The sequence below is a fragment of the Crocodylus porosus genome, unplaced genomic scaffold, assembly GCF_001723895.1.
Source record: "Crocodylus porosus isolate Cpor-Errol unplaced genomic scaffold, CroPor_comp1, whole genome shotgun sequence".
In the NCBI taxonomy this organism is placed as follows: Eukaryota; Metazoa; Chordata; order Crocodylia; family Crocodylidae; genus Crocodylus; species Crocodylus porosus.
Window position 1 is genome coordinate 60488195 of NW_017728906.1, and position 27366 is coordinate 60515560.

Consider the following 27366-nt stretch of genomic DNA (forward strand, 5'->3'; position numbering starts at 1 on the left):
CTGCCTGGCGGCATTCCAACACACAGATGGGTAGCTAAAGTTTAAAATTAAAATTCCTGATGTGACTGGCACAAGAGAATGACATCTGCGTCCAGAAGATTTATGCTAATAATTACATGAACTCGGTAATAACACTGATGAATTCCTAAGTTTAGCTACAAAAACACAGTATCTGAAATGGCCATAACTTAGGCATGGTTGGAAATAATTCTTGACCACAGTGACTTGTATTTAATTTGACTGCTCCTAGAATAGTTATGAAAGAATCAATTTACAGGCTGCAATTTGTCTCTTCCCTTTTCTTCACAGATGTTCCGCTCAATTATTCTTTTCTTTTCTTTTTTTTTTTGAGCGGGTGCTGAGGAGGAGCTTGGGAACAATTTATGTAATTCATCTACCTGCATTTTCTGAAGAGCTTATTTCAGTTAGTAAAGAAGTTGGCAGTTTCTTTATTGGATTTATGTAGGCTCGATTCAGTTTTTCTGAGGCTGAAAGTTGAGGCACTTAGGGAAGATTTACAGTTCTTCTCTGTTGCCATAAGAGGATTTTTCTCTGTTTCTTCTTCAGCAGAACAGTTCACTACATTTCTGTATACTATAAGCGACTACTAGCTCATTCTATTACACATGGAAAAGCTGATATCTGGGTAAATTACACATGTTGCTGATAGTTATTAGACATTTTTCTACTACTTGGTGTTTTTGGTTGATTGAAAAATTTCTAATTATAACAGTTCTAAAGTTCTTTTATATATGCTTTTCCACCTGTGTGTTCAGACAATATTTTCAGATGGTCTCCAAAATCTCACCCTTCTGATACAGGCTCTTAGGCTGCCTATATATATGCTTGGGGGGGGAAGGGGCGTTTTAATTAGGATGGTTCCCAGACAGCCACTCTAATTAAAGTGCTACAGCGTCATGCGTATTAAGCCCCCAGCCGCTTAAAAATGGCCATGGGATGCTTTAACTAAAGCTCACCTGATGGGCTTTAGTTAAAGTGCATGCAAGGCCATTTTGAAATGTGCAGGGGGGGGGCTTAATACATGTGACACTGCAGTGTCGTTTACAATTTAAAATAAATGGAACCTATGTTGTGATATATGTCTGAATCTGCAGAAAGCCTAAGAAAAGAATTTTGGGACATGTTAACTATTAACCTCTTTGCCTGATAACAGCCAATTCATGTCCATTACCTATTATTTAGCCGTCGGCATTTTTAACTATTTTACTATTGAAAGTATACCTAAGAAAGATGGAGGATCACAGATTTGAACAAATCTACTATGAATGGTAGTGTAATTTTGGTGACATGACTAGCTGGCATTTGAGACAAAATGGCTTTTCTTTTTTTCATCCTCCCTGGTCTGATTTAGGCAGCCAAAGTGGAGTAACGGTAGCCCAGGTAATATTGGACAACCACCAAAGAAGAGACAATACTATAAATTCCAGTTGGGAACTCAAACTCCCAGGCAATTACCAGTTCCTTCATCAGAGGAGTAATGATCCAGCTATGGTGGTGGTAGATCCGGGACCGGGTGTCTCTGGTGGTCCTGTCCTCCCTTTCCTAGAGAACATATTGCTTCAATTCTGCTCAGTTATTTTGTTAATCTTTTATTCGCGCTGTACAAGGTCTGCCTCTTCTAACCTGATCCAAATACTCTTTGAATTGGACCACCAAGGGTTATTCCTGCTGGATCTATGGTGTGATGGAAACTTCATAGAGTCTGAGGACTTTGAAACAGTCAGGCAAAATCTGCATGATTGGCATATCGTTTTTTCATTTCTTATGAATGATATTTATTTTTTCCCCTTCTTTTTAAAGAAAATATCAGAAAATTAAATGCCAGGACCAGTTTCTACAGGGAAATGAGGGAAAGAACACTTCAGTGCCTGCAATTCATTATAAGTCATATTCAATATAAAAGAAAGAATCATTCATTCCAGCATAAAAAACAAATTATCTGCTGGACTTTCCCCTAAGCATAAAATGAAACAGAATTCCCCAGAGTTGGAGAACGATGACCAAAAGATGTTTTATATCGTAGTAATAACACCAGAAACATAGCTGGTTGCCAAGTCATTCTAAACTCAAAATTCCCTAGAGTAGAATCAGAAATGTTATTTGCTAGGGGTTAGTATGAGAGCAGGTAAGCAAGTTTGAAAGTGAGGAAAAGGAAGTTATCAACATTTAAAAATTGTGTTTTCTAGTGTTTAATATTTATATTTATCACAATATAAAAGTAGAGAGGGACTGGCTGAATTGCACTTTAGGAAACTAAGTAACAAAGCAGAAAACCCTTCCTTACTAACAACTCCGGTGCAGGGAAATCATCCTTCTCCTCCTCTCAGTGCAAGCAGTCATCCATCTTACAAAAACATCTATCTAGGATGGCTTAGACAGAGCTGTTTCTACCTTAAGCAGGGGGCTGAACTAAATGATCACTGGAGGTTCCTCCTAGTCCTGTTTTTCTATTATTTTTAAGCAATCATAGGTGGTTTAAGGATCTGTGATTACCAATAGATGAGCAAATAGTGTAGGGGAATGCGGCAGTGCTAGTGCTGCTAGAATTCAGGATTTTTTTTTAAAAAAAACCCTTCTTCTGGTCATTAGTCTAGGAGAAAAATCTACTTGTTCAGAAAGCATATATTCTTCTGCCACAGTATTTGCGAACATAGGAAAGGCAGAAAACAATGAATCTTAAAGTGTGGGCATCACCCAGTTCATTAAACTACATTTTCAATGTTTTTCTTAAGTATGTAACCTTCATAAAGCCTACCAAAAATTCAGTGGGCCCCTTCAACACTATGCAGCCACTTGCATAAAATAAGCATAACATTGGTTCAGATGCCAGTAACAACACAAGGCTGATTGTCAGATAAATCAGATGCTAACATGACCACCAATTCAAGTGTCTTCTGTGAAAAAGTTCATTACAATAGACTCAACTGATGAACAAGTGAAGGTTACATTTAATGGCTTCCTTGCCACTAGGATTTCAACACTGAAACTTAGGGAAGAATTCTGTCTCGTGGTAAAAGGAAGCATTGTGAAATATAGAACAGGAAAATGTTGATAAAACATTAGCAAAACTCCTGAATGGTACAGTTTCTAGCTCTGTTTCTTGACAGTGTAAAATTAGACCTCTAAAGCACTAGATAATATGTCTTGGGGTGGCTGAGGTAGTCCGGTCTATGAATTCATGGTCTATGAATATTTATGAGATCTTTAGGTCCATCACAGTGGAAAATGTTTAAAACAAATCGTTTTCACACATACCAACCAGGAAAAGGCAAGAAGCAAATTTAAAATAAAAATATATTAAATGTCAAAAAAAAGCAGCCACAGTACTTCAAACTGATCAACCTTCTACTGTGCTTAACTACATAGTATTGTTTTGCTGCAGAAAGATTTCCAGATTTAAAAAAAAGGGCAAGAAACAGGTAAAATCTTCCAGACTGGCTTCTCTTTCAAAACAGGGAATCCAAATTGGCAACCCTTCTCAGATCAGAAGGGACAGTGTTATATCAACGTTTCTTTCAAAACAAATAAGTAAATATGAGGCAATATTTTATTTTTTGGGGGAAATGGATAAAGGTTTGAGTGCAGAAATAAGGGAATTTACATACCATAATGTAGCACGAACAAGGTAAAATATTTTGCACTCTTGTTTGATTAGAAGGAAATCAGCTGACACAGATACATGTGATAGTTCAGTTTATTTTCTAAAGTTTTCGCCTCCAAGAAAAGGAGAGGCTATAACAGACAGAACCAATTTGATTAATACCAGGAGACTGCTTTTTTGCAGATGGTGTTAGCTAATTAGTAATAACATAGCTGAATCATAGCCTTAAATTGAGGCAATATGAAATTACTCTCTTCACTGTTCATATCTTTTTTATGGTCTAGCCTTCACCATCTATGTGCTCATAAGGAATCTGCAACTATCATGTCAAGGAGGATTATTAGGATTCAAGGCAGTTTACTCATCATTGTGCTAACATTCACTGCTTTGTTCTCTTTTCTTGCCTACTCTCAATGATGTTTGACTATCTTTTCCCATTACTAACCTTACCATTCAACGGATCCAATTTACCTTCTGGTTTTCTCACAATTTCCTTGGCCTATTAGCAGCAGCAATTCATTTTTTGCCTTCAGAATTTTTTCTTTGGAGCTGAATTTTCTTTGTCACTCTATTTCCTAAGGTAGAGCTGAATACACTTATGAGCAGGATTGCATGGATCTGATTAACTGAAAGAATACGCAATTGCATTTGGAGACCAGAGAGATCATTTCCAGCATTATGCTGTCTGAAAGTTCATACAACTCTGAACACTTGCTAGTAAATAATTCTTCTTTCCTTTTGTTTGCAGAAGTACATTTTTCTTGTGTTCACCATTCCAGATAGACCCACTTCAGGATCCTTGAACTGCAGAACTACAGCATGACAATGGATGAGTTATCCAGTTCAGTTCTGGAGATAACATTAATCAAATCCACTGCTTTAATATTAGCACCCATCCTAGGGAACATACTGGAGAAGAATGAAAAAATTAAAAGACTCATTCTAATAAAGAGAGAGAGAGACAACAGGCAGACAGCAAGACATCATCTTATCATCTATTCTACTGCTTGAGGAATGTGGGCTCTGCCATACTGCCAAGATGAGAAATTTCAAAGACGGGGACCACTACTGAGAAGTCCCTGGCTCCTAACCTAGGAAGAGTTTCTCAGTCTCTCTCATATGCTGCCAAAAAGACATAAGATGAGTTGTATACAATGATTTTTTCTCTTTGCTTCCCTTTAGTGTCTGCCTTTCCAGGCAGTTTAAGATAATATGATGTCAGTCATACTCTTCAAACTAAAGTTATCTAAAAAACTTCATTTAGCAAGACAATTAACATCTATGCTCAGACCTCTTCATACATGCTGTAAGTGCTCTGCCATTAGTGCCTTTGTGGTTAGTTTATTAATGTACAATCTGAGACAACAAGAGCTATTATAGAGGAAAAGACTACGCACAGTCTCACTTAGAATCTTGATTTTGGCAGACAGACTGGTTAGAGGCTCGCAACATTTTTTCTCTAGCTCCAAAACAAGGACGTCCTCCTGTCCAGGTTAGGGTAAAGAAAACTGGTAGAGACTTAAGATCGTAGAACATACTGAAAGATCCAAACATGGTTTTCATGCTCAGGGAGGCTTTAGATTAGAATTCTTCAGTTATTTCTTCCATCTGCCCATTTTCCTCAGAGTGAAATGGCTTTAATTTCCTTTAGGTGTACCTTATTTCTTTTTCTAGAAATATTTACTTCTCATTAAAATCATTGGCTGACAAACCCTGTTAAACTAATGGGCCATCTCAGTGGTAAGGCCTTCCATAGCTGAAGATTAGCAGGACTCATGGGGAAGCGCGAATATGGATGGGGCAAGATGGGGTATGGATACATGTAAGATGCTTCTCAAAAATTCCTAGAATGAATTCAAAATTCCTTTTGGTTTCACTTTGAATGACGTGTCTCACTAGCACAGTGTTTCTCACCCAGCATGCTGCTGCAGCCTGGAGTATCATGAGATCCTTTTAAGGGTGGTGCAGGTTGCTGTGCAACATTGGCACTAAGTTGGACTGTATTTAGCAATCCTGGTAAAAAGCCCATCAGTGAAATGGATGAGCCAAATTTTTGCACTTTCACCACTCAAAAAGAAGTTGATATTAGCACAGGTCAGATGGGGCCAGGACAATTGGGGACAAAACTGGTCCAGAAAATACTCGGAGTTCCCTCCAGTGATGGATCTCCTGTGGAATTCTTCAGTGGAAGATGTGGATGCTCAGAATAGCAGGCTGGTTTTAGTGAGGTGCCTAAATATGTACCAAGGAGTTTACCTATGGGTACCGATTTGTCAAAACAAAAAATGGCCAAGCTTACACAGGATTGTTCATGTATGTGTACAGGATTTTTAGTAATGATGGGTGCTGCCTGCAGCTGGGTTTTTAATTTTCTTAAATCTTCTGTGTGGCCTGTAACATAGTGATATCTAGAGCTAATGAATTAATTTGTCACAATTTAGTAAATTAAAATTTTCTTTCCCCACCTGCCATGAGTAGTACACAGACTGTGATTCTTTTCACAGTGAATGTATTATTTGACACACTGTTCATGTTTTTCATTTAACTTCTATTAAGTTATTTGAAATGTAAAGAAGTGTTAATTAGCAACAGACATAAAGCATCATTTTTGTACCTTAACTTCATAAACGTAATTTTTTAAATCAGGTTCTGATATAAATGTTTACAAAAAGGGAAATTACATTTTGCCTTTCCAGAGCAGCAAAGCCTGCAAAAATATAATCACTGTGAAGATTCATGATATTCAGTTGCACAAAATGTTTATGGAAAGAAAATGGAAAAAAGGCTGAAATGAACAGTTAAAAATTCAAGCATTTTTTGTTGAATATATTTTCACTTTTCTTTCAGGCTTACTTAGATGCACCACTGGACCAACTCTAGCTTTTTAAACTATGAAGTGACCAGAGTAACCACAGAATATTACACAAATAAGAGAGACAACTATTATGTTTAAATAATGCCACAAAGTGGATGTCAAGTAGGTGAAAGTAGAAAATGTACTAAGAAGCATATGCCGCAACAGCACAATAACAAGCACTTAAACTTCAAACACCTACACAAAATCTGTTTTGTTGCATTTTTTTTATTTCTCTCTCCAATGAGTTTATTGTTTTTTTAAGAGCACAAACAATTGTAAAAAAATATAATCAAATTGATTCATTTAAGCACTGCAACGTTTCAAATCCCAACAAAATACTTCACAGTGGTCACTGTTTTAATGGACGCCTTTTCAGTTGATGGATTTCTGAGCTTTGGTCCTTCATTAAGAAGTTAATGGGTTCTTTATGTACTAGTTTATCCAGAAAACTTGATTGTAGGCAGAGGTTCTGAACTCTCTTAAATACACGCTGCTACAAATGCTATAGCTACAAGCCTTCATGTAGATTTGCTCCCACAGTAAGCCCACCCTATTCATGAACCTTCATAATAAGGTTGGGCAGTTTGCTCTTTCTTAGATTTCACATGAAGAAGGTTAGAAACTGCATGGGAAGGAATCAGCTTCCCTCCAGAAGTTCATTTTGGGGTACTTCAAAGCCTGCAGCTGAAGCCCTTTTTTCTCTTTTATTTTAAGGTTTTCTAAGTGAAGATTAATATTTGTTTTGATTTATTTTTTAAATTTCCCTTTTATTTTAACCTTGCAAGAAATAATTTGAAAAGGTAGATCAATTAACTAAGGTTAGAAGTTTGTTAACCTTTCCATAGCCACCTTATGACCTTTTTTTTGGGACCCCCAAAATGAGTAGGGCCCTAGATCAATTTGATCTGGTGGAAGCAGTGTTACTCAGATCATTGCTTATGTTGCCAGAATTTGCAGAGTTTCAGCTAGTTGCCTGCTGACCAGCAGCTCTGCTGACCAGTAACGTATTTGGAAACAAATTGAGTCAACTGAATAGCTAGTGGCAGTCTAGCAGTTCATGACTGATAGCACAGTTTAAAGGTAAAAGGATCCCCACTAATCCATCCCAGATGTAGCCTTGAGATGAATCATTTAACAGTAACCCCTTTATTGGCCAAATAGTGTGCATCTCCACATGCAGGGGCATATGTTTGCAGTGGTAAAAATAGTAGTGGTATAAATATTTGCTGCAGCACACACCCCTGCACATGCACTTTGGTGTGGGGCAAATTGCCCTGCTTCAGGCAAACTGCCCTTTCCTCACTTCCTGGCATGCTGGAGGAACTGGAACGCAACTAAAGAGTGGAGACACTCTGGCCGACAACCAGATCATCTTCCTGGAGGACCAAGCCTCCATAAGCATACACTTTGCTGCTTTTCTTCTTGCCCCCCTCCCCCCCCTTTTTTTTTGCTACCAGCATTTCCCAGTAGCAAAATTTGAAGCGCAGGGCATGTTTTAATGTTCCAGGTGTACAAACTTTGGTGCTGCAAAGAAGTTTGCGTTACAAACCACATGGGTCTGCACATCTGCAGGTGGCCACAGTGATAGGATGCTTGCTTAGTTTTATGAAAAGGGTACTTTTTGTGGTAAAAAAATAGTTTATACGTAAGTGCTCAAAAGCACCTAAGTGCTCTCCCCATCTTATCTGGACAGTTGTTCTTTGTTAAAGGGAGAGTTATTTGCTCAGTTACTAGAGTGCACAGTGTTCACTGAATCAGCAGCCAGAGCCAAATGGTGGTCTCAGGTTCCTTCAGTATGAAATGAATCAAATTAGCTTGGAAGCAGAGGTGAAGGGTGTCCCAAATGGTCTTCTCATTAGCTCTCTGCAAAATCTTGAGGGCTGCTCTGATCGTCTCTAGCAATCCTCTTTGCACCCTCTTGTTCTGAATGTTTAGATCTTTATCAGTTTCTCTCAACCAGAAAATAAGTCCACTATGCTAAATGAAAACTAAACTGCTGAAGTAAAGACATTTCTGTCTCAAAAGGATTTGAGATGAGGTGGAATATCCAGCAAACACACAAAAAAAGCAGTTTAGCCATCTTCTCTACAAAGAGCAACAGGAATTGAATAATAAATGGAAAGAACAAAGAGTATGAAGTACTTGGAAAAGGGGCAAAAGAGATATATTTTTACTACAAAGTTTGTTACATATCGTATTGTAAAGGCTAAATTGTAAACACCCTGCCATTTTGTATCATGCTATTATTGTGCTCTGGTGACTGTTGAGATGACCGTGCAAGGCCATTTTTACCAGGTGTGTAAACTAAGTTGCAATCCTTTTTCCTTCCAATCCTTTTTCCTTCCTAGATGGATGGAAAGCATTATGCAATAGAAAGGTACATGCTATTAACAAGATGTATCACTTATCTTTACCTTAGTGGTACAGTATACTTCTTAAACTACATTCTTTTTCTGTAACAAAAATACAACATAGGGAAATTCCTATAAAGTATAGGATACCAAACTTAAGAAATTGTAATGATGTGTGCCAGAGTCTTCATCTATTGTGCCCAAAAGGTCCAAGGCAATTTTAATTGCACCATTTTATATCCACAGTAATAGATCACTTCAAACAACTGCCTGCATTTTAGCTAGACTTGGTTTAATAAAAATATTAACATACTTTTTGGTATTTCTTTAGCAACAGTAAAGAGGACAATGATGAAAACACAATTTGGCTGGAACCAGCTTAGCTGGAAATCAAATTAAGTTGGCAATATTTCCTACAATGGGGGGGATGGACCCAACAAACAAACAAACAAAATCTGTGTAATGACACAGTAAATAAGGGTTTAAAAGCAATATTCTCTCTTCGCCACAGACAACCAGCTTCACAGATAGAATACAAACTAGTTTGCTTTCACATTTTGTTTATGGATATGAATACTGGCATGTCAGTTACATTTAGTAGATGCAATTAAAAGCTTTCAAGGTTGAAAATCATAACACTTTCAACACTTTCCCAAGCAGAAAGTTATTCCTATGATGTGTTAATATTATAACAAATCCTCCCAAAGAGCTTATGTTTTTTCCCTGACAGAGTAAACTGAGCCAAGAATCCACAAGAAGATACAACCCAAACACCACCAAATTTTTGAGTGCCCGATGGTAGGAACTTTTTTATGATAACTAACTTCTTTGAATCAGATCACATATTTCAAGAGATATGTACAGAAGCCATGTAAGAAAGATGGAGATATGTATTAATGCAGGGAGAAGTCAAGCAGGGGAACAATGGTACTGCCTGCTTCTCTACTGGTAATGAGCAAGATAAAAAAGAGGCAGGAAAGCTCCTGGCCTCCTGGTATGGAACTGGGGTTCTGCGGCATTCAGCTGCACAGCAGAGGGTCTATAAGTCCTAAAGTTCCCAAATCCCAGGTTAGTCTATTTGGCATAGCCACCACAGAGCCATGGATCCCAGAAGCCTGGGTTCCAGAGTAGCCTGCAGGATGAACTTTTCACTTTTAATTAACTGGCATCATCCTCTGATGAAATCCTGTTTTGCTGGAAAATGCCTGGTTAGTTCTAAAAGCAAGATGGTTAATGTAAGGACACATAGCTACAAAGAAAGAATGCAGGGAATACAACATGAGGTCTTGCAAAAGGGTAACTGACACTTAGGGACAATAATGGAGAATCTAGGGAACACGCATTCTTTAATGCAACCCGGTGACTAAAAGGGTTTGTGATGTAAAAGGAGAAGCAGTGAGTAAAAATAAGGCGGTTCTGTTACAACTGTATTGGCACTAGTACAACCTCTACTGTTTTAATTTCTGGTATTCATACTTCGAGAAAAATGTTAAAAAGCTAGAGAGGGGTCAGGGAGATTGACATATTTTGCTTATTGAAGAAAAAATGGAGAAGCAATTTGATAATATATTAACAATGACCCATTGTTACGATTTGACAAGGGTTATGATCCACAATCCCTTGAGAATTTTAAAATTAAAACATTATATATAAAATAAGAAATATTCAAACATTTTTAAATATTTTAAAATTCTCAGGGACGGTGAATCTATCACAATCTATCACAACTAGCTTTAAACATAATAGATAAGCTGTAGTTCAGTGACAGCCCTGGACTTGAAGCAAGAATTAATTCAGGAAATCCTACATCTGCATGGCCTTTGTTATGCAGTAGCTCAGGCTTAAAGATCAGAAGAGTCCCTTTCCATCTTAAATCTGTTGGGCCAACTCTTTCTAAACAACTGGTGGTCTACCAACCACAATTTGGGAATACCTGGCTCCTGTTTATTAGACTTAACCACTGGCATAGCATAATCTACATACACGTTTTTTCATGAAACTAAAAATCAAGAATTTTTGTTGTCAGCTTTTAAAATAGTGGGCACTTTCACACACAACTCTATGATGTAAAAAGAAGGCTAAGTATATTGTTTGACCAATGATAATATTACATGACTATGACGGAAGCAACAAGTTTCTTATTTGAAAAGGTTAACTAAGAAGCACAAGAGAACGTATTGTAGTCATAAACAATAAGATCAAATCTATGAACCAAAAGTATTTTGTAAGTTTAAGTCTTCTAAAGGTATTTCTATTTTATTTTTATATCAACATTTTCTCTGTTGTACTTATAAACTATTAGTATAACTTTAGGAGAGTATTACATAATTCTAACACATGATTTTCATTTTCTTCAAAGTGTGGTTCTTACCTACAAAGTAACTTTGAAGTATCATGGGAGGACTACATGTTTGCCTCTTCTCTATTTCAGAAATTTCACAAACCAAGATGTAACTTTACTTTTGTAGAACACCCGGTAAATTATTTTGTGGTTCTTAAAGTAGGCCAGAGTATAAACAAACCTTACTGTGAAGTAATATTATGTTGCTCAAATTGTGTTCCTCCATCTGTAAGCTAACTCTTCAAGGAGATATGAAAATGTGTGTCCGTCCAGAACTCTGAATAAAGAACAAGCTTTGCATTCCCTTTTTTAAGGTCTCTATAATCTCTCTGAAGATTAATAGCCCCAGAAGCCTTACCTAGGGGCATATGGGATTGTCAGCCATGGCAGTAAACCTGGCCAGCAGCTGAAGTGTGGCTCCAGCTGGCCAGGCTCTGGTTTTGGACGGCACACACTGCTGCCACATACGCCACCCTACTTCTTTTTGGCATGGATTTTTTTGGCATCTTGAGTCCTGCCTTTCCTTTTAAAGCAGGCTGGAGCCAGCACAGTTCCTGGCCCCAGCCTCCCCTACCCCACTTGGGATAACCTGCCAGACATCAAAGCACATGTAGCACAGGTGGTCCCCGAGGACTTCAACAGCGGCACAAGGTGTGCTGTTGCTACTTGTCTCTAGGGAAACAAATGTCTGTGCTCATCTGGATGTGTTCTTGTGGTTTTTCTAAATTCTCTGTAATAGAATTGCTATATTATTCTACAGTCAAAAAATAAAGTGAAAACTAAGAGTTAGCATTTTCCAATGAGAGTTTTAAGTATAATAAAATTGAGAACCACTGCATTAGGAGAACAGGTCACCTGTTTCTTCCTAGTCTCCCTGGCCCTTTATCTGCTATGAACACATTTTATCACAGCAGAAACTAGGACCAGGCCACAATACCAGCTTTTATAACATGCTGACATACTAAATTATGGCCTCATTGCCAAAGTCAGAAAATAACTACAATTAGTTTGATTATTTTCCTGTAGAGCTTATTTATCCCCCCCTTGGAGAATGTTGTAAGCCTAAGAAGCTTATTTTTGTCATGTGCCTCCTACACTGAATTCATAGTTCTTTTACTCACAAATAAAAAAGAAGTTATGAATACATTTATTTCCCTCCATTAAATGTACCCAAGTGATTAGGTAATAATTAGAAGTAATTCATTTCAAATTAATGTATCAAAGAAGAAAAGAACCCCATGGCACAGGACTAAATGCTGGTCAAGTTTCACTTTTCTTCATGGGTATATGTTTTTCTGGTCTGGCATCTTGTATCAGGCCTACACATGTAAGTATTTATTATGGGTAGGAAAGAAAGGGTTAAAAGGTACCAGTCTACAGCACTGTGCTACCTCCTCAGTAATTCTCCATTTTTTGAACTTGCCTAAAAATAACATATTTTATATTGAATTTTAATTTCAACGTCATCTCTGATTCAGGTAAATGCAGCTACAAACTTTAAGATCCTTATTCATTCACAGTGGAGAGGAAGTTTTTCTGCCACTTTTATCTCTCGTTTAAAGGTCGTATTATAGAAATGCACCTATAATGAGATCCAGTATGCACAATCACAGTGAAATGTATGATGGAATGGAAATAACTAGCCAATCAAATTGCTCCTCTTTTCTTGCCCTATGTGAAGGCTGGCACAAATGAAGATGCTACACTCCATTTCAAACATAACTCCCATTAGGAGAATCATATGAATTTAAACAAAACTGTTTATGTTCTTTTCCCATTTTGTGACAGACTGGGAGTCCATTTATAGTCAGAACAATGAAAAATGCAACAGTGTAAGATTGAAAAGGCCTCCATGGTAATATAAAAAGTAATAAGATAATTTCTCAACATCACTAGAGAACAATGAGTCTTGGTTGTTATTTTTACTCACATGGTACAGTGTAGCGTCTGGCCCAGGCGTGCCCATGACGTCTTGTCTTAATGAATCCATTTGCAAACTAGGTAGCAAGGAGTAATGGCTTGGACTGTTACTTTTATCCCCCTTCTTTTTGGACTTTTTCCCTGTATCCTTTTTGCTATTCCTCTGAAACATGTAGTCTTCTTGACCTATTTTCTCATTGCTCATGTAACGCAGTAATGAATTTTCTATTAAAAAAAAATGAAACACTATATTGTAAATCATAATATACATGGCAATCCTTTCTCTAAAAATGTATCACACTCTTCCATTACCACGCTTTGTGTTAATTAAACAAAATTCCACCCTATAAAACACAATGCAATCCAAAAATTATTTATTCTGGGGGTTAGTACAGCATAGGTCATGGACAAGCACAACAGTTATACCATTATTAAATAATGCCAATATAAGCTATTCTAATATAACTGTTATATTTGGATGAACCTATACTACTAATGTAGTGTAAAATCAATGACATCTTATCTTGTTTTATTCAGGGTTAGAGTTATGATAATTTATCTCATTTATACGGCTAAAGGATCATCCAGATTTAACAGTTAACCTGGAACAGCTAATGTACACTTTTGAGTCCTGCCTTCCCTTTTAAAGCAAGTAATATTTATGTCCATCCACAGCCACAGTAACAGGTTTTTTGAGATGGAGAGAGTTCAACATTTTTGTCACTAACAGGGCTAGATTTAATGCACAGGCAAACTAGGGGTTCTGAGCTGTGGAAGAGCCTGGTCTTTCCCTCTGCGGTGATGGTGCGAATGGCTCCCTCTGCTTCCCCTCCTCTCTACTCCCTTTCCCTCCCCTCCTCCCTGCCTTACCTCCCCACTGTGGTGGCTGCTTCCTAGCTACATGCCCCGCTCCCTGCAGGCAGCAGTCCTGGGTGGGAAGGGAGGTCTTGACCAGCACAGGGCCCACTACAGGCTTAATCCAGCCCCGGTCACTAATCCAGAACAGTAGTCAACACGCACCCCCTCCCCCCCCACCCCCCTGCAAACACCCTCTGGTCTCTTCCTTTTAAATAAACAGAAAGCAGTTTATTATTATATCTGAAATACTGCTCTTGGAAGCAATGTTCTACACGAAACTAGATTAAAGATGGCTGAGAAAATTAACATTTTCCAAGTAACATGTATTTATTATTCATTTTTAGTGTCTTTCTTGTTTATACCACCTGTTGTCTTGTAACACTATCTAGACTGAATTTTTATTTGTCCATCATTAAAATTATGATTAGAAATAGCTAAGCTTCAGAACACCAAACTGCCAATTGTGCACATGCATCACAGTGACAGAATAGAACTAATATGTTACGGTACTGGTCTTTTGCTGGATTATTTGCAATTCAAAACAGGTATCACAATTCTACCTATTGTACCAGTGCTTTGCATACAGGCCAATGGGTGCCATTGTGATAAAACTGCTATTCAACAACAGTCACCTTTTCAATATGCAATGAGACTGCCTCACGTTCAATAAAGGGGTAACAAAGTGAAATTCTGTAGCTATACAGGAGATTGGAATAAAAGACCCAATATTTTCATTCTGGCCTTAAAATTTATTAAATGGGTAAACACCAGAAAAGTGCCAATGAACCTCATGAGATTTTTGGGGAACTTTTCAACTCTGGACCATTTCTAGTTAGTCCTTTCAGAATGCTTGGCAACCAAAAAAAAAATCTATCAGGACAGGCAGATTTACAATTTAATTCTCACTTCGCTATGTATTACAACATTAGAACAAATTAACTTTTTTATATGATATTTAAGGGCCAATTTCAAAGGACAAAATATTCAAACAATCAGACGTCAATGTAATTAAGCATGATCAAGGTAAACTGGAAGGAAGTGTATAACCATGATTCTGTTTTTCCAGCTCTCCTGAACAACTTCTCCAGTTCCACTCAAGGAAACCCAAAGATGAGCAAAATAAAGTACAAGTGATAAAAAAAAAAAAAAAGGGAATATCACTAGAATATGTTGACGGATCCACATTTTAAATGAGAAGTGATGTAAAAAGAACTCATTGTTATTTATAGTCTTGTACAAAATTAGTGTCCCAGTCACTTACCTCTCCTACTATCTCTCTTTATTTTATTGGGATCTTCATAGTCCCCTACCCAGTTATATTCCACTGGCATGGAAATAGGTCTTAGCTTGCCTAGAACAGAGAAGAAACTAGTGTCAAGATACCTTTAAACTAAAAAAAATATATTTCAAAGGAAGCTAACTATTAATATTTTAATTCTACAATGTAGACAAAAATCCAGAATATCCCATGTGCAAAAGATGAAAAAAGGGGTTCATTCAGTCCATTAATGTGGCCCAAGGGGAAATTAAGCATTCACAGAACTTTTTAAGTAGTTTTAGAAACAAACCAATCGCTCTAACAAAATCCTCTCTCAGAATTGTCTTTAGACTTGAGGTTGAGAGTGAGCATCTTTCACATGCATAAAGGCTATAGACAACTTCCACATCAACATCTGCTGATTATGCTGCACAGCACTCAAAGACATACAAAGAATTATTTTATGGCCTATGTGATATGAGTTGCTCATCTAAGACCAACTGATGTTAGACATATGTCCATATCACAAAAGCATCTCCACTAATGGCATCTTTGCAGTTGGACTTGATAGATACATCATAGCTGCATAAGAAAATGAGTTCAAACCTCTGGGTGTAGTCTCCAGACTCTGTATTTCACCCACCCAAAACACAGCCTATTAGTACTATGAAATTCACTTGTTTCAGCAGAAAAAAACTGTCAAATTATTATTCCTCTAATTTTAATGTGAAAGCCAAAAAATTAGTTTAAAATATTGTGAATTATCATTCTCCTCTAAAAGTTCCAAAACTACAGTGCAAAAGAAAACTTTTTTTTTCCAGCTTAACTATAGCCATACTAAATCTGTGGACTGTCAAGCAATGTTAAAGCTTGTATGTACTGCAAGCAGTTGCATGTTAAGCCTTAATACTGTTTCTTGCCTGCAAAACTCTGACTTGCTACTGGCAAGCTGGTGAGAAGGGACACATCTCAGAGCCAAGGCACTTGGACTCTATCCCTGCTCTAGGTTGTAGGGGCCTGGGAAGGGTGCATCCTGGCAGAGTCAACTCTAGGGGTGTGTGGGGCCAGAGGCATATCAGCCTGTACAGTGCCTCTGCAGGGCAGCAAGTGGCCAGAGTGGGGAGCAGTGGGGAGAGTGGGGGGGTGAGCAGCCAGAGCTTGAGGCCAGCAGTGTACAGCAGCCTCACAGAGTGGTGGTGCCCTCTCCACATACTGAAGGCACTATCTGCAGGGCCTGTATGGCACTGTCTGGGGCAGATGCCCTGGCGCTTAAAAGTGCAGGGCCCAGGGCAGATGCCTCAATTCACCCCTCCCTGCAAGGGACAGCTCTGCATCCTGGGATGCTGGGAGACTGCAAATTCCTTGTTTTATCTCTGTAGAACAGACTGAAGTTATCCTAATGCGAGTTGGTAGCACAGCCCTGAGTTTACTTTTGCCTGAAGTGGTGTAGTTTTAAGACATTCAAACGGTACTTAGAATGAATTTATGTACAGACACATGTTTTAAGTGCCCTTAGTATGGTCTAAAGGGTAACATGTAACTTCATTCTATATTCCATTCCAGTCACTGGTACCTCAAGTTACATTTAAGTGCCTTCCTGAATAGGTAGTCTTCCTTATATTTATATAGCTAAGAATTCTTAGGTTTACTTCTCTGGACCACATGGCCACACTGTTTCTTCTCTGCTGCTCTGTGCTATATTGAAAAACTTACTCTATAAATTAGTAGCACTTTTCACACCATCTGCAGAATTTCTATTACAGTAAAACAACAGCCCTCTCCTCCCCCCCAAAAAGGGGTGAGAGAACAAATGTTTTCTGTTTACTGAAATTTCATATTTGTTATAACTATATTCTAATTGAATGTACCAAATGGGCTACTTTCCATGAAGGTAAATTTCACTTATCTTCTAGTGGTTCTGCTAGCTCCTCTTCATCAACTTACTTGGATCTTTTCAATCTCTTATCTATGTAATGACCATGCTTCAGGAGTGCATCATTTCAGATATAAACAGAAGCTTTCAGAGGCCAGTTAACAACAGTTATGTAATAGCTGTCAGTTAGTAATGGAAACTAGATAAAAGTCTAAAACTAGAAAGACAATCCGATACAGCCAAGAGTGTGCCATCAGCGCAGCACAGAACATGGGGACACTCTGTAATTAACTGCAATAAATGAAGCACATCCAATTTTAGTGGGGTAACTAAAGTTTATGTTATGTCTTAAATTAATACTTTATTGAACCATTTTATACCTCATGTAAGTGGTGACAGAAAATAAATAAAAACATTTTAAAATTAGAAGGAGGGCTGAGAATATTGTAGAACTCATGTACCCCGAGTTTTGGATCAAACAGAATCATTGTATGGCCTCATCAGAAAAGTTACAGCTAATAGCAAGACATTGCATTTAACCAAAAATGTGGCATCTGACTTGTACAAAAAAAAAAAAAAAGACCAAGAAATGTTTTTCAACAAAAATGTAGCCTAACCAATACAATGAGAAAAAGAGGTAATTTGAAAAACAATTCCCTTATTTTAGTTTTATTGATTACAAATTTTGGGTTTCTCTCAGCCTCTGATCACATCATGTCTATAAACGCACTATATGTTTTCATCCAAGGCAACATGGTAACCTACACTAGGGCTGTGTGAAGCTTCAGGTGCTGATTCAATTTGGAGGAGATTCAGTCCGATTCAGCATCCGAATCTCTGAATCAGAATCTAAATGGGAGACCAATAAAATGGTCTGAATAGATTCGGAAAAGTTTTGGAAAACTTTGGAGATTTGGGCAGTCCCCACTTGCCACCACAGGGAGCTGGACCTGGACTCCACGCTAGTACGTAGGGGGTGGAGGGGAACGTTGGAGGAACGAGGAGGGACCATGGGGTGACCCCCACCAGGCCCATCCCCTGCCTGTTCCCCCAGGCCCCCTGACCCTCACCTGCTCTTCCAGCCCCATCAATGGCTGCCCCACCCAGCCCCACCCTGGTTTAATTCAGAGACTCGGCTGATTCAGCAGTGGCCGAATCTCTGAATCAGATTCGGCCAAATCAATTTGGGATAGTGATTCGAATCACCAAATCAAATAACTATCCCCTGAATTGGCTGAATCCGAATCTCAAGTGAATAATAACTGCATCACACAGGCTTAACAGACACTATTTTCCTCTTCCTTTTCCCCAGTCAGAAACACCAGAAAGACATGTGTAGATTATCTAAAGTCATATCAAGTTGTCTTGCTGTTATAATAGTTTTGTTCTAAGGCCCTCTCCAGATGTTACATTTATCATGTTATTATTGTGTTACTCATGCAATAAATTGTAACATGCCGTATGTTCAAGCAATTTATCATGCAAAAAAATGTGAGAACGAGCCACAAAGATATTACTTATTAAATGTGAAACATCTTTGTGACTAGTTTATATCATGCTTTAATTTGAACTCTTGGCATGTCAATTTAAAAAGTCCAAAGGGAGACCAGACTCAGAAGCTGCTGGGAAGTGATCTTTAAACTTGCTGGCATGCAGGGACTCCCCACTGGAAATGGGCTCTTCAAGTGCTATACTGCCTACAAGTCCCTTTAGCCTAAAGAACTGAAGACTGAGAAGGGACTTGACAGTGGCTTACCGCTATATCAGAGGAGTGCATCAGGAGCTTGGTGAACAACTGTTCACTAGGGCACCCCCAGGGAAGACCAGGATCAATGAATACAAACTCCTGGAAGGCTGCTTCAGGCTTAATACCAGGAAAAACTCCTTCATAGTCAGGGTGTCCAAACTGTGGAATAAACTCTCTCCAGAGGTGGTACAGTCACCTATCCTGGAGGTTTTCAAGAGCAGACTAGAGAGTCACCTTGCTGGGGTCACTTAGCCCCAGTTGTCTTCCTGCCTAGAGTGGGGGAGGGCGCCGGACCCAATGATCTTCAAGGCCCCTTCTAGCCCCTAACAATCTATGAATCTCTGAAAAGCCCAAGATCAGGGAGTTACTCCTCAATCCTGGACTCCACCCCCACCACTCCCTCCCACCAGTAGATACAGGATGGGACCTGAGCAATTTAATCCTAGACCTCAAAAACTGTACATCCTGCCATGCCAGACCTTGCCAGTTTTTGGGGAACTGGGATAAAATTCCTCAGGTCCCATCCCATAATTAAATTAACATCTAGAGAGGCTTAAGTTAGAACACTGAGGCAAAAAAGTGACATCTACAGTCTGCTGTTTTGGGACAGTATAAATTACTTAATCTATAGTAGAGAATGACATTTAGGTGCCTTAGACTAGTAAACTACAAAAATCTAATAATCCACATTGATTACTTATTTATCATACATGAAAAAGCCACAATCAACCTTTCTTCTGGTCATTGTACATGGAATATATCCAAGCACTACTTTATATTTTTATATTTTATATATTTTATCTTCATAAAAAAATATTTTTGAGATAGCAAAGGAGAATCAGAGAAAGAAATTTAAATCATTTAATTATCAAGCAAGATGTATAATGCAAGACAAGGGAGATGATCTGCCACTCCATGTGGCAGGATTTAGGGGCTTAAACTGTAGGGAACAACATATACTTCACTTAAGAATTAATGGAAAAAACTGAGCATCAGTATATGTGGAGACCTAGGGTTTGGGGGTTTTTTTATTGATTTTGGGTTACCAGAAACTGTTGAGAGATTTTCAGTAAAAGAAAAAACCTGTGAAGAGCACATTTGGGTGACCACAAATATAACCCATTGATAACATCATTCTTTAAAACCAGGGCACTCATGGAATAAGTCTTACATAGCTGGGACTTTATTGGAATTTTCTTCCTTAAATAGAGCTAGCGAAAGGTGCTACAGAGGATTTTCATAGTATTATTACATAATCTGGATCATTTAGAAGTCTATGTCTGTAGATACATGTTATTTTTAGCACAATTTTTCTAAAAATATTAAAACCACTAATGTTCACTCATCCCCAAGATGGAATGGAAATAGAGGGAACTAAAATCAGAGACAGCAGTGGTAGAGAGACCACATTTTGTCCAGTGTGGCACATGAAACACCCTTCCCTGCATTCAAGTCATCATTAAAATATTTGTGCCTTTTATCCACTCTTGGGGGGGGGCAAAACATATTAATACAGAAGTCACAATCTGTATCTATAGCTATATGAAAAAACAAAAGTAAACACTATTACTTCAACATGTATTCAGAGAAGCAGAAGGAAAAACACACAAGTGGTTATATGCTGTTCTTGCTAAACAGTTTGTTTAGATCCTGATACCATATTTTCTCGCATTCTTGAGTGTGGAGAGCTATCTTTCCCTCCCAAAATCAGCCTCCCCCCCGCCAGTGTGGGGTTGTATCTAAAGTGGGGAAGCTGATTTTTCTTTGCTTAAATAGAGGCAGGGTAGAATGAGCAAGGAGATATTGTTGGCAGACTCATGGCTCTCAAGATAGCTACCAATAGCTACCACTTCTCCCTGGGGCTGCAAAGAACAGGGATGGAGTTCAGTGCTCTCTCTCTCACGGTTATTGATGAGGCTGTAGGTTTTGGCTAAAGAGGCACTGAGCTAGCTGAGGGTGAGTGAGCTACTGCATTTAGTCTGTAGCATGCAGATGAGGCTTGCAATGTGGAAGCAATATTTTATTATTTAAACAACTATTTTATTATTTAAAGAACTTATATAAATAACTATTTATAATAAGGAAGTTACAGTCTTAATACTGCCTTGCAAGGGTCTAGGGTCTATCTTTTTTGATGTCTGGCCATACCAGGAAGTTTCTGCTGCCTTACCCAGACTGTCTCCTGGGATGCCATGTTTCCTGAACACACTTCCTGGAAAGACTTCTCTATGTCACACTGTTAGCCATGTCACTTAAAAACATTTTTTCCTACTTTTTGCTTTATAAAAACCAAGGTGTATGTTTTAGTTGGGGGCATGCAGTATGCGAGAAAATAAGGTATTTCATGCTGCCCTCAGCCCTCTATGAAAATGGTTTCAGAAGGCTCCTTCTTTCACCTGTAACAGAAACAGTAAAAAGAGATTAGTGCTGTGTTGCAGAAGGAATTCTGAAAGCTCCTACACTTGCTCAGCTTGCAATATGTTGTAGTATGTGTCAGGGCATTTTTTTAAGTCTTCCTCAGATGCATTGGGCATTAGCTGCCGACTAGGCTGGGGATTTTGACTGGGGTGTGCCAGTGCTCCTGCTGGAACTTAAAAATGGAGGCTCCTCACTAGAGGGTCTTGCCTCTCTACTTAGGGTTAGACCAATTACCATATTTCTGGTCAGAAAGACATTTTACCCCATGGTCAAACTGGTATGGACTGCGGTGCTTCTTGTCTTTCTCTAGGTGGGGGTCTGTATCTCTCAAGTGTATATTAACAAACTTTTACAGAAGCAGGACATTGGCTGCCATGGTTCCCCTACTTTACTTGTGGCAGGTTAGGGTATTATGTCTTGTGTTGTATCAGGGTTAATGTTAGGTTGACTAAGGGCCTTTGTAGACACCACAAAATTGGCCTTTAAAGAGGCTTAAATATCCTTTTGCACTGCTTTAATGGCATTGCTGTTTGCATGCTTGGCATCGTGTTCCACTTTAAATGACTTTAGTACCTCCAATGTATTTTAGTTTGCTACCTAACAAAGTGCAACACTGCACAGGGCGCTGGAAGCCAATGTGCTCGGGGCTTGGTGGGCCCAGCACAGTTCAGGAGCTGTAGGAACTGGCAGCAGCTCATGCAGGCAGGCTCCAGTGAAGACAAAAAGCAGTGAGCCTGATCTTTTTTTTTTTTCCTCCCTGGGGCCTGCCTGAGCTGTGTGGGGGCCCAGTGCTTCCCTCCCTGGCTACAGGGGGGCTGGTGCTTCCCACTGGGCCTGCGGCACCCCCAGGGACCACCCGGGCTAGGTGCCAGGGGGTGGGTGCTGCCCAGGGGGGCCCCCACACAGTTCAGGGATGGCTCAGCCTCCTGGCAGCTCGCTTTCCCCTCACCGCTGAAGAGGCAGGTAAGGACTGGGCCCCCACCCTAGTGTACACACCATGGGAGTTTAGTTCCATTTAATTCTCCCTAAACTGAAGTGGTGTTTTTAAAAGCCCATCATTTCAGTTTAGGGAGAACTAAACCGAATTAAGCTGCTTGTAGATGCCATGGGAGTTTAAGAGGTTAAATTATGGATTTGTGTAGGATGGTTTGGATAGGGATGATCCTGCCTTAGGCAGGGAGTTGGACTAGATGATCTATGAAGGTCCCTTCAAGCTCTTCTCTGATTTCTATGACCTACATGCACATGCATTCATTTAAACAAGCAATTACTCTTGTTTTTTTTAAAACTGAAATAAGGTATGGGATAAAACTGGCAGTATATGCCTTTTAGCCTCTGCCTTCACTTGTCCCAATTTTAAATGCGCACTGTGTAAACAGATGCATCTTTATGAAAATGTATTCTTTAATATTCCATAAATGCATTACACAAAATCCTGAGAATATTTTAAACAGCTTAAATTCAGTTTGTATCTTCACTCTCAAAAGATTGCACCTCTTTGTTGTAATCAAGTGCTGAGCATCGTGTACTGAATCTGTGGTTTTTCATATATTAATTCTATTTTGTCTACTTCTCAAAGGGATATACTGCCAGGATTACTACAGTTATTCCAACATAGAGCCTATACTAAGTTTAATAATTAATATAGAACGGCAAATGGAATCACCAGTATTCAGTAACATGTTCAGTTAAAAACAATGCAGTCAAAACATCTTGTTAAAGGCAATCTGATTTGCATACAGAACTGTTATACTCAATGCATTTCGATTCTTATTTATATTTATATGCCAAAATCTGCAGATACCCCTAAAACTTTGTTACATCCTTGCTTTACCACTGGACACTAAGAACAAAACAAAAGGATGGAATGGTGATATATGCTGTAAGAGGGGGATGCAAACTAGCCCATGTCTGGAATTGGCTCAAACTGCATAGTCACATTGCATTAGAGAGAACTCCATTGGTACAAGCCCTGAATGAAGGTAGACACGGCAGGGACACAGATTTGTTTTTGATATAAACAAAAAAGTATATGCTGTATATCCTGTAGGCTCCTTCTGTGGTTCCTTCCATTCCCTGGGTGTGGCTACATGTGCGACCGACTGCGCAGTTGTTACTGTACAGTCATTTCGTACTTAGGGATGTAGCTTTAGCAAGTACTAAATGATTGCACAGCAACTGCCATTACTGCATCGTCCTGGTGGCACACAGGTCATTTCCAACCCTACTGCATAGTAGCAATGAGTTACTGTGCACTGGTGTCATGGTCTGTGTCTGCCACTATGTTGCCATAGCAATGAACTACAACAATGTAGCATCTCATGTAGATGTGCCCCATGACAACTTAGTGGCAGTAATGATCATGATGATTCTCAACAAAAACATAAAGCAACTTTTCTATTCCCAACCTGCAAAACTTTTATCTCACTTACTATAGAATCTCCAATAGTTTGATAGCTCTAGCCTAGGAAATACAGCCCAGATATTCAAAGGAGCCTAAGTGTCTTAGGTGTTCAACTCCCACTGGAATCTGTATAAAAAAAGCTCAGCCTACATCCTATACAGCAGGGGTGGGTAAAATATGGCCTCTCCCCACCCCACCCCACCCCCACCTGGTGCCCTGCACTGCAGCTGCTTGCAGCCCGCGTGGGGCTGCCTGTGCCCACTCTGGACAGTCCCATGCAGGCTGCGAGTGCCTCCAGTGTGGGGCACGGGCTGTGGGAGGGGCCGCTTCTTCCCCACACTAAGCTTTTCCCCAGGCTCCTTCCCTGCGTGGAGAAAAGCAGTCCCTGGTCTACCCCATGGCTGTGAGTGGCTGCAGCACAGGGCGCCAGGCATGAGGTGGGGAGGGACTGCTTTCCCCACCCCACTGCACTCAGCACCACCTTGTAACCTAGCTCCACCACCAGGCTAGCAGTGGGGCAGGTTACAAGCTGGTGCTGGGAAAAGTGGCCCCTTGCCCACCCCATGGCTAGCATTCCACACTGCAGCGGCTCGCACTCTGTATGGGGCTGCTTGTGCCTGCTCCAGACAGCCCTTCGTGGGCTGTGAGTGGCTGCAGCAGGGAGTGTTGGTCATGGGGCTGGAGAGGGGCCATTTTTCCCCCACACTCAGCACCAGCTTCTTCCCTGCTCGCGAGCAGGGGGCCAGGGCTGAGGGCTGCTCCCCACCTGTACTGTGGGGCTGGGGGGTACTGGGTGTGAGTGGGCAGGGAGCCAGCAGGAGCACAGGGCCCGCACCAGTGTCTCAGGGCCAGCGCCAGTGGGGCCCAGAGCAGGTGGCAGGAGTGCAGGGTCCCAGCTGGCAGGGGCTCTATGGAACCAGGCCAGCTCCCCCCTCCCTGCTGGTGCAGCCCAACCTGGCTCCACAGACCCTCGACAGCCTGTGCCCCGCTTTGGGCCTCACTGGAGCTGGCCCTGGGACATTGGTCCCAAGACATTGGGATGTTGGTCCCAAGATGGTAACCAGGGGGGCGGGGCACCTGTCAGGGGGCAGGGTTACCCACGTGGCCCTCGACAGCCTGCCAAAACTGGGTAAGCAGCCCTCCGTCCAAAATAATTGCTTGCCCCTGCTATACAGGGTAGTAACTCACAGAAGGCATTCATTTTGTAAAGGTTTATTTGCTAGGGCAGTACATGCAACTGCAAGACAAAGTGATCATTTCTGTTAAGGAAGCTATTAGAGCTCATGTAAATATTACCAAATCATGGCACAGACATTTTACTTTACTGGTATAAGTGATTAGAAACTGGTCTATATCCATAATAGAACAGAAGTTCTGCATGCACAGACTGTTTTAAAAATGACAGAATCCAGTCTAAGATTTGCACCCCCCCACCAAAAAATGAATATGTGTTCTGTTCATGCCTTGGGCTGCACCTAGACATAAAGAAGTAAACTGAGATTTTTTTTTCCCCCTGATGAAATAGAACCAAAAGATTATTACAATACATCCTTCGACAAGTTTTACACTGGTCATTGATAGTAATAAAATAAATCAGGAAGGTAAAACTGATAATATTAACTACAACTTTCTGCATAGAAACAGGACTTAGACATGTCATTACAATGAATATTGATCTGGAATAATCACCCATTCATATTTTTGTGTGTACTAAAAAAGTTATACAGTAGATTTTTAATAAACAAATGCTTATTCTGAGATCCTCCTATAGAAACAGAAAATTCTTAGCTAAGCAAATTCATAAATGTGTATTCTTTATTTAAAAAGAAAATGTCAGCCACGAAAGAAATGAAAACATTGAATGAGCCTTATTAATACCTTACCATATGTTGGAGTGCTCTCTCTCCTCCCAGGACCACTTGTTCTTCCTTTCTCATATTCATAGCAGTATAAGACTGCGTCTTCTTCAACCACATTGAAACGCTTTCGATATTCCTGGTCAAGAAATGAATTAGGAGATTCCGATCCTGTATGTACTGGCTTGCCCACTATGTGTCTGCCAACATCATCACATGGAAGATTTCCCTTTTCATCCCTTTAATAAACAAGAGATTTTGAATGTATTTTAATAGTAAATTTTAAGTGGGTGTCTTTTAGTGAGTACGAAACTGAAAATATTTACTATACCAAGAGCTTTGGTGGATGCAATAGCGTCTGAACTGTTAAATACATCTCTGTTTACTGATCTCAATTGCAGGCTGAATCTATTCTTTCCTAAATTCTGAAAAAGCCTGAGGATTTTCACCCTCTGGAAAAAATGGAAAGCTCATTCATCTTCCTGGTCTTTTGGGAATGGGGATAAATTATGAGGATTATGATGAACCATGAAGGACATTTATAGACATACTCTGGAAGGCACAGGGGGAGGGGCGGCAGGTGCTTTAACTAGAGTGGCTTTGAGAGCCACTCTAATTAAAGTGCCCAGTGTGTCACATGTATCAGTGTCCCTGCACTGAAAAATGGCAGCGGGGGAGCTTTAGATAAATGCTCCCACCAGCGTTTTTCAGTGTGGGGACGCTGATACATACGACGCTGGAGTCTGCTGGGGCACAGTAATTACCATGCTCCAGAAGACTTGATTAATTGAGACTGCTCCAACATGTTGTAATTATAGCACAACAGAGCAGCCTCTCTGCATGTATATAGGTGCCCTAAAAGGTGAGCTGGTATTTGAATAGGCAGACCAGTTCAAATAGTAATATGCGACTATCACCTTTTAAGTAATTGTTCCACAGAAGGTACTAGACCTGCAGCCTCTCCCTCATGCCACATATGTGATGACAACCATGGTGTTTTCTGTTTGGGAATATCGTCAGACCTCAATGTGGCATGGCTGCAGGGATATGTAAAATACATCAATGTAGCAATTCTCTTACTCTGTTCCAGTAACAAAAGAATGCCTGTTTTTGTTATACTCAGTCAGGAATGGAAACAGTAACCTAGGAAGAGTTGCACAGTTATTTTATGACACACAAACAAAAAATAAAAGGCTTTGTAAACAGAGTCAACTATAGACAAAAGACTACTGAAATGCCAGAACATATCCTTCAATCAAATCATATTATAGACTATATTATTGGATGGGTTTGTAAAGTGAACTACAGTCCAGTAGGATTAAGCTAATGAAAAAGATTACAGAAATGCACAGTTTAATCATTCCATAGAATCACAGAATCATAAGAAAGTTAGGGTTGAAGGGACATCAGGAGGTTATCTGCTCCAAACCCCCGCTCAAAGCAGGACCATCAGGGCTTTGTCAAGATGGGCCTTAAAAACTGCCAAGGATGGAGATTCCACCACCTCTCTAGATAACTTGGTTCCAGCACTTCACCACCTTCCTACTGGGAAAGTTTTTTCTAGTATCCAACCTACACTTCCATTGCTGCAGCTTGAGACCATTGCTCCTTGTTTGTCATCTGTCACTCCTGAGAACAGTCTAGCTCCATCCTCCTTGGAACCACTCTTTAGATACTTAAAGACTGCTATCAAATCCCTCCTCAGTCTTCACTTCTTTAAACTAAATAATCTCACTTCCCTCAGCCTCTCCTCATAAGTCATGTGTCCCAGCCCCTGAACCATTTCTGTTGCCCTCCGCTGGAGTCTCTCCAACTTGTCCACATCCTTTCTATAGTGGGGGGGCCCAAAACCGGATACAGT

At 39.8% G+C, this 27366-nt stretch overlaps 1 protein-coding gene across 3 annotated transcripts in view; it reads right to left on the reverse strand.

Annotated features, from left to right (window-relative positions):
* Positions 1–27366, reverse strand: part of CNKSR2 (connector enhancer of kinase suppressor of Ras 2) — a 353085-nt gene that overhangs the window by 103732 nt on the left and 221987 nt on the right. For 2 of the 3 annotated variants that reach the window (XM_019529183.1, XM_019529184.1), the window contains 3 exons: positions 25533–25744; positions 15211–15300; positions 13102–13316 (listed from right to left, as the gene is read on the reverse strand). In XM_019529183.1, coding sequence (XP_019384728.1) covers positions 13102–13316; positions 15211–15300; positions 25533–25744 — 517 coding nt within the window. Of the gene's footprint in view, positions 1–13101; positions 13317–15210; positions 15301–25532; positions 25745–26422; positions 26543–27366 lie in introns of all 3 variants that reach the window. The other variant, XM_019529182.1, reaches the window with a different exon arrangement.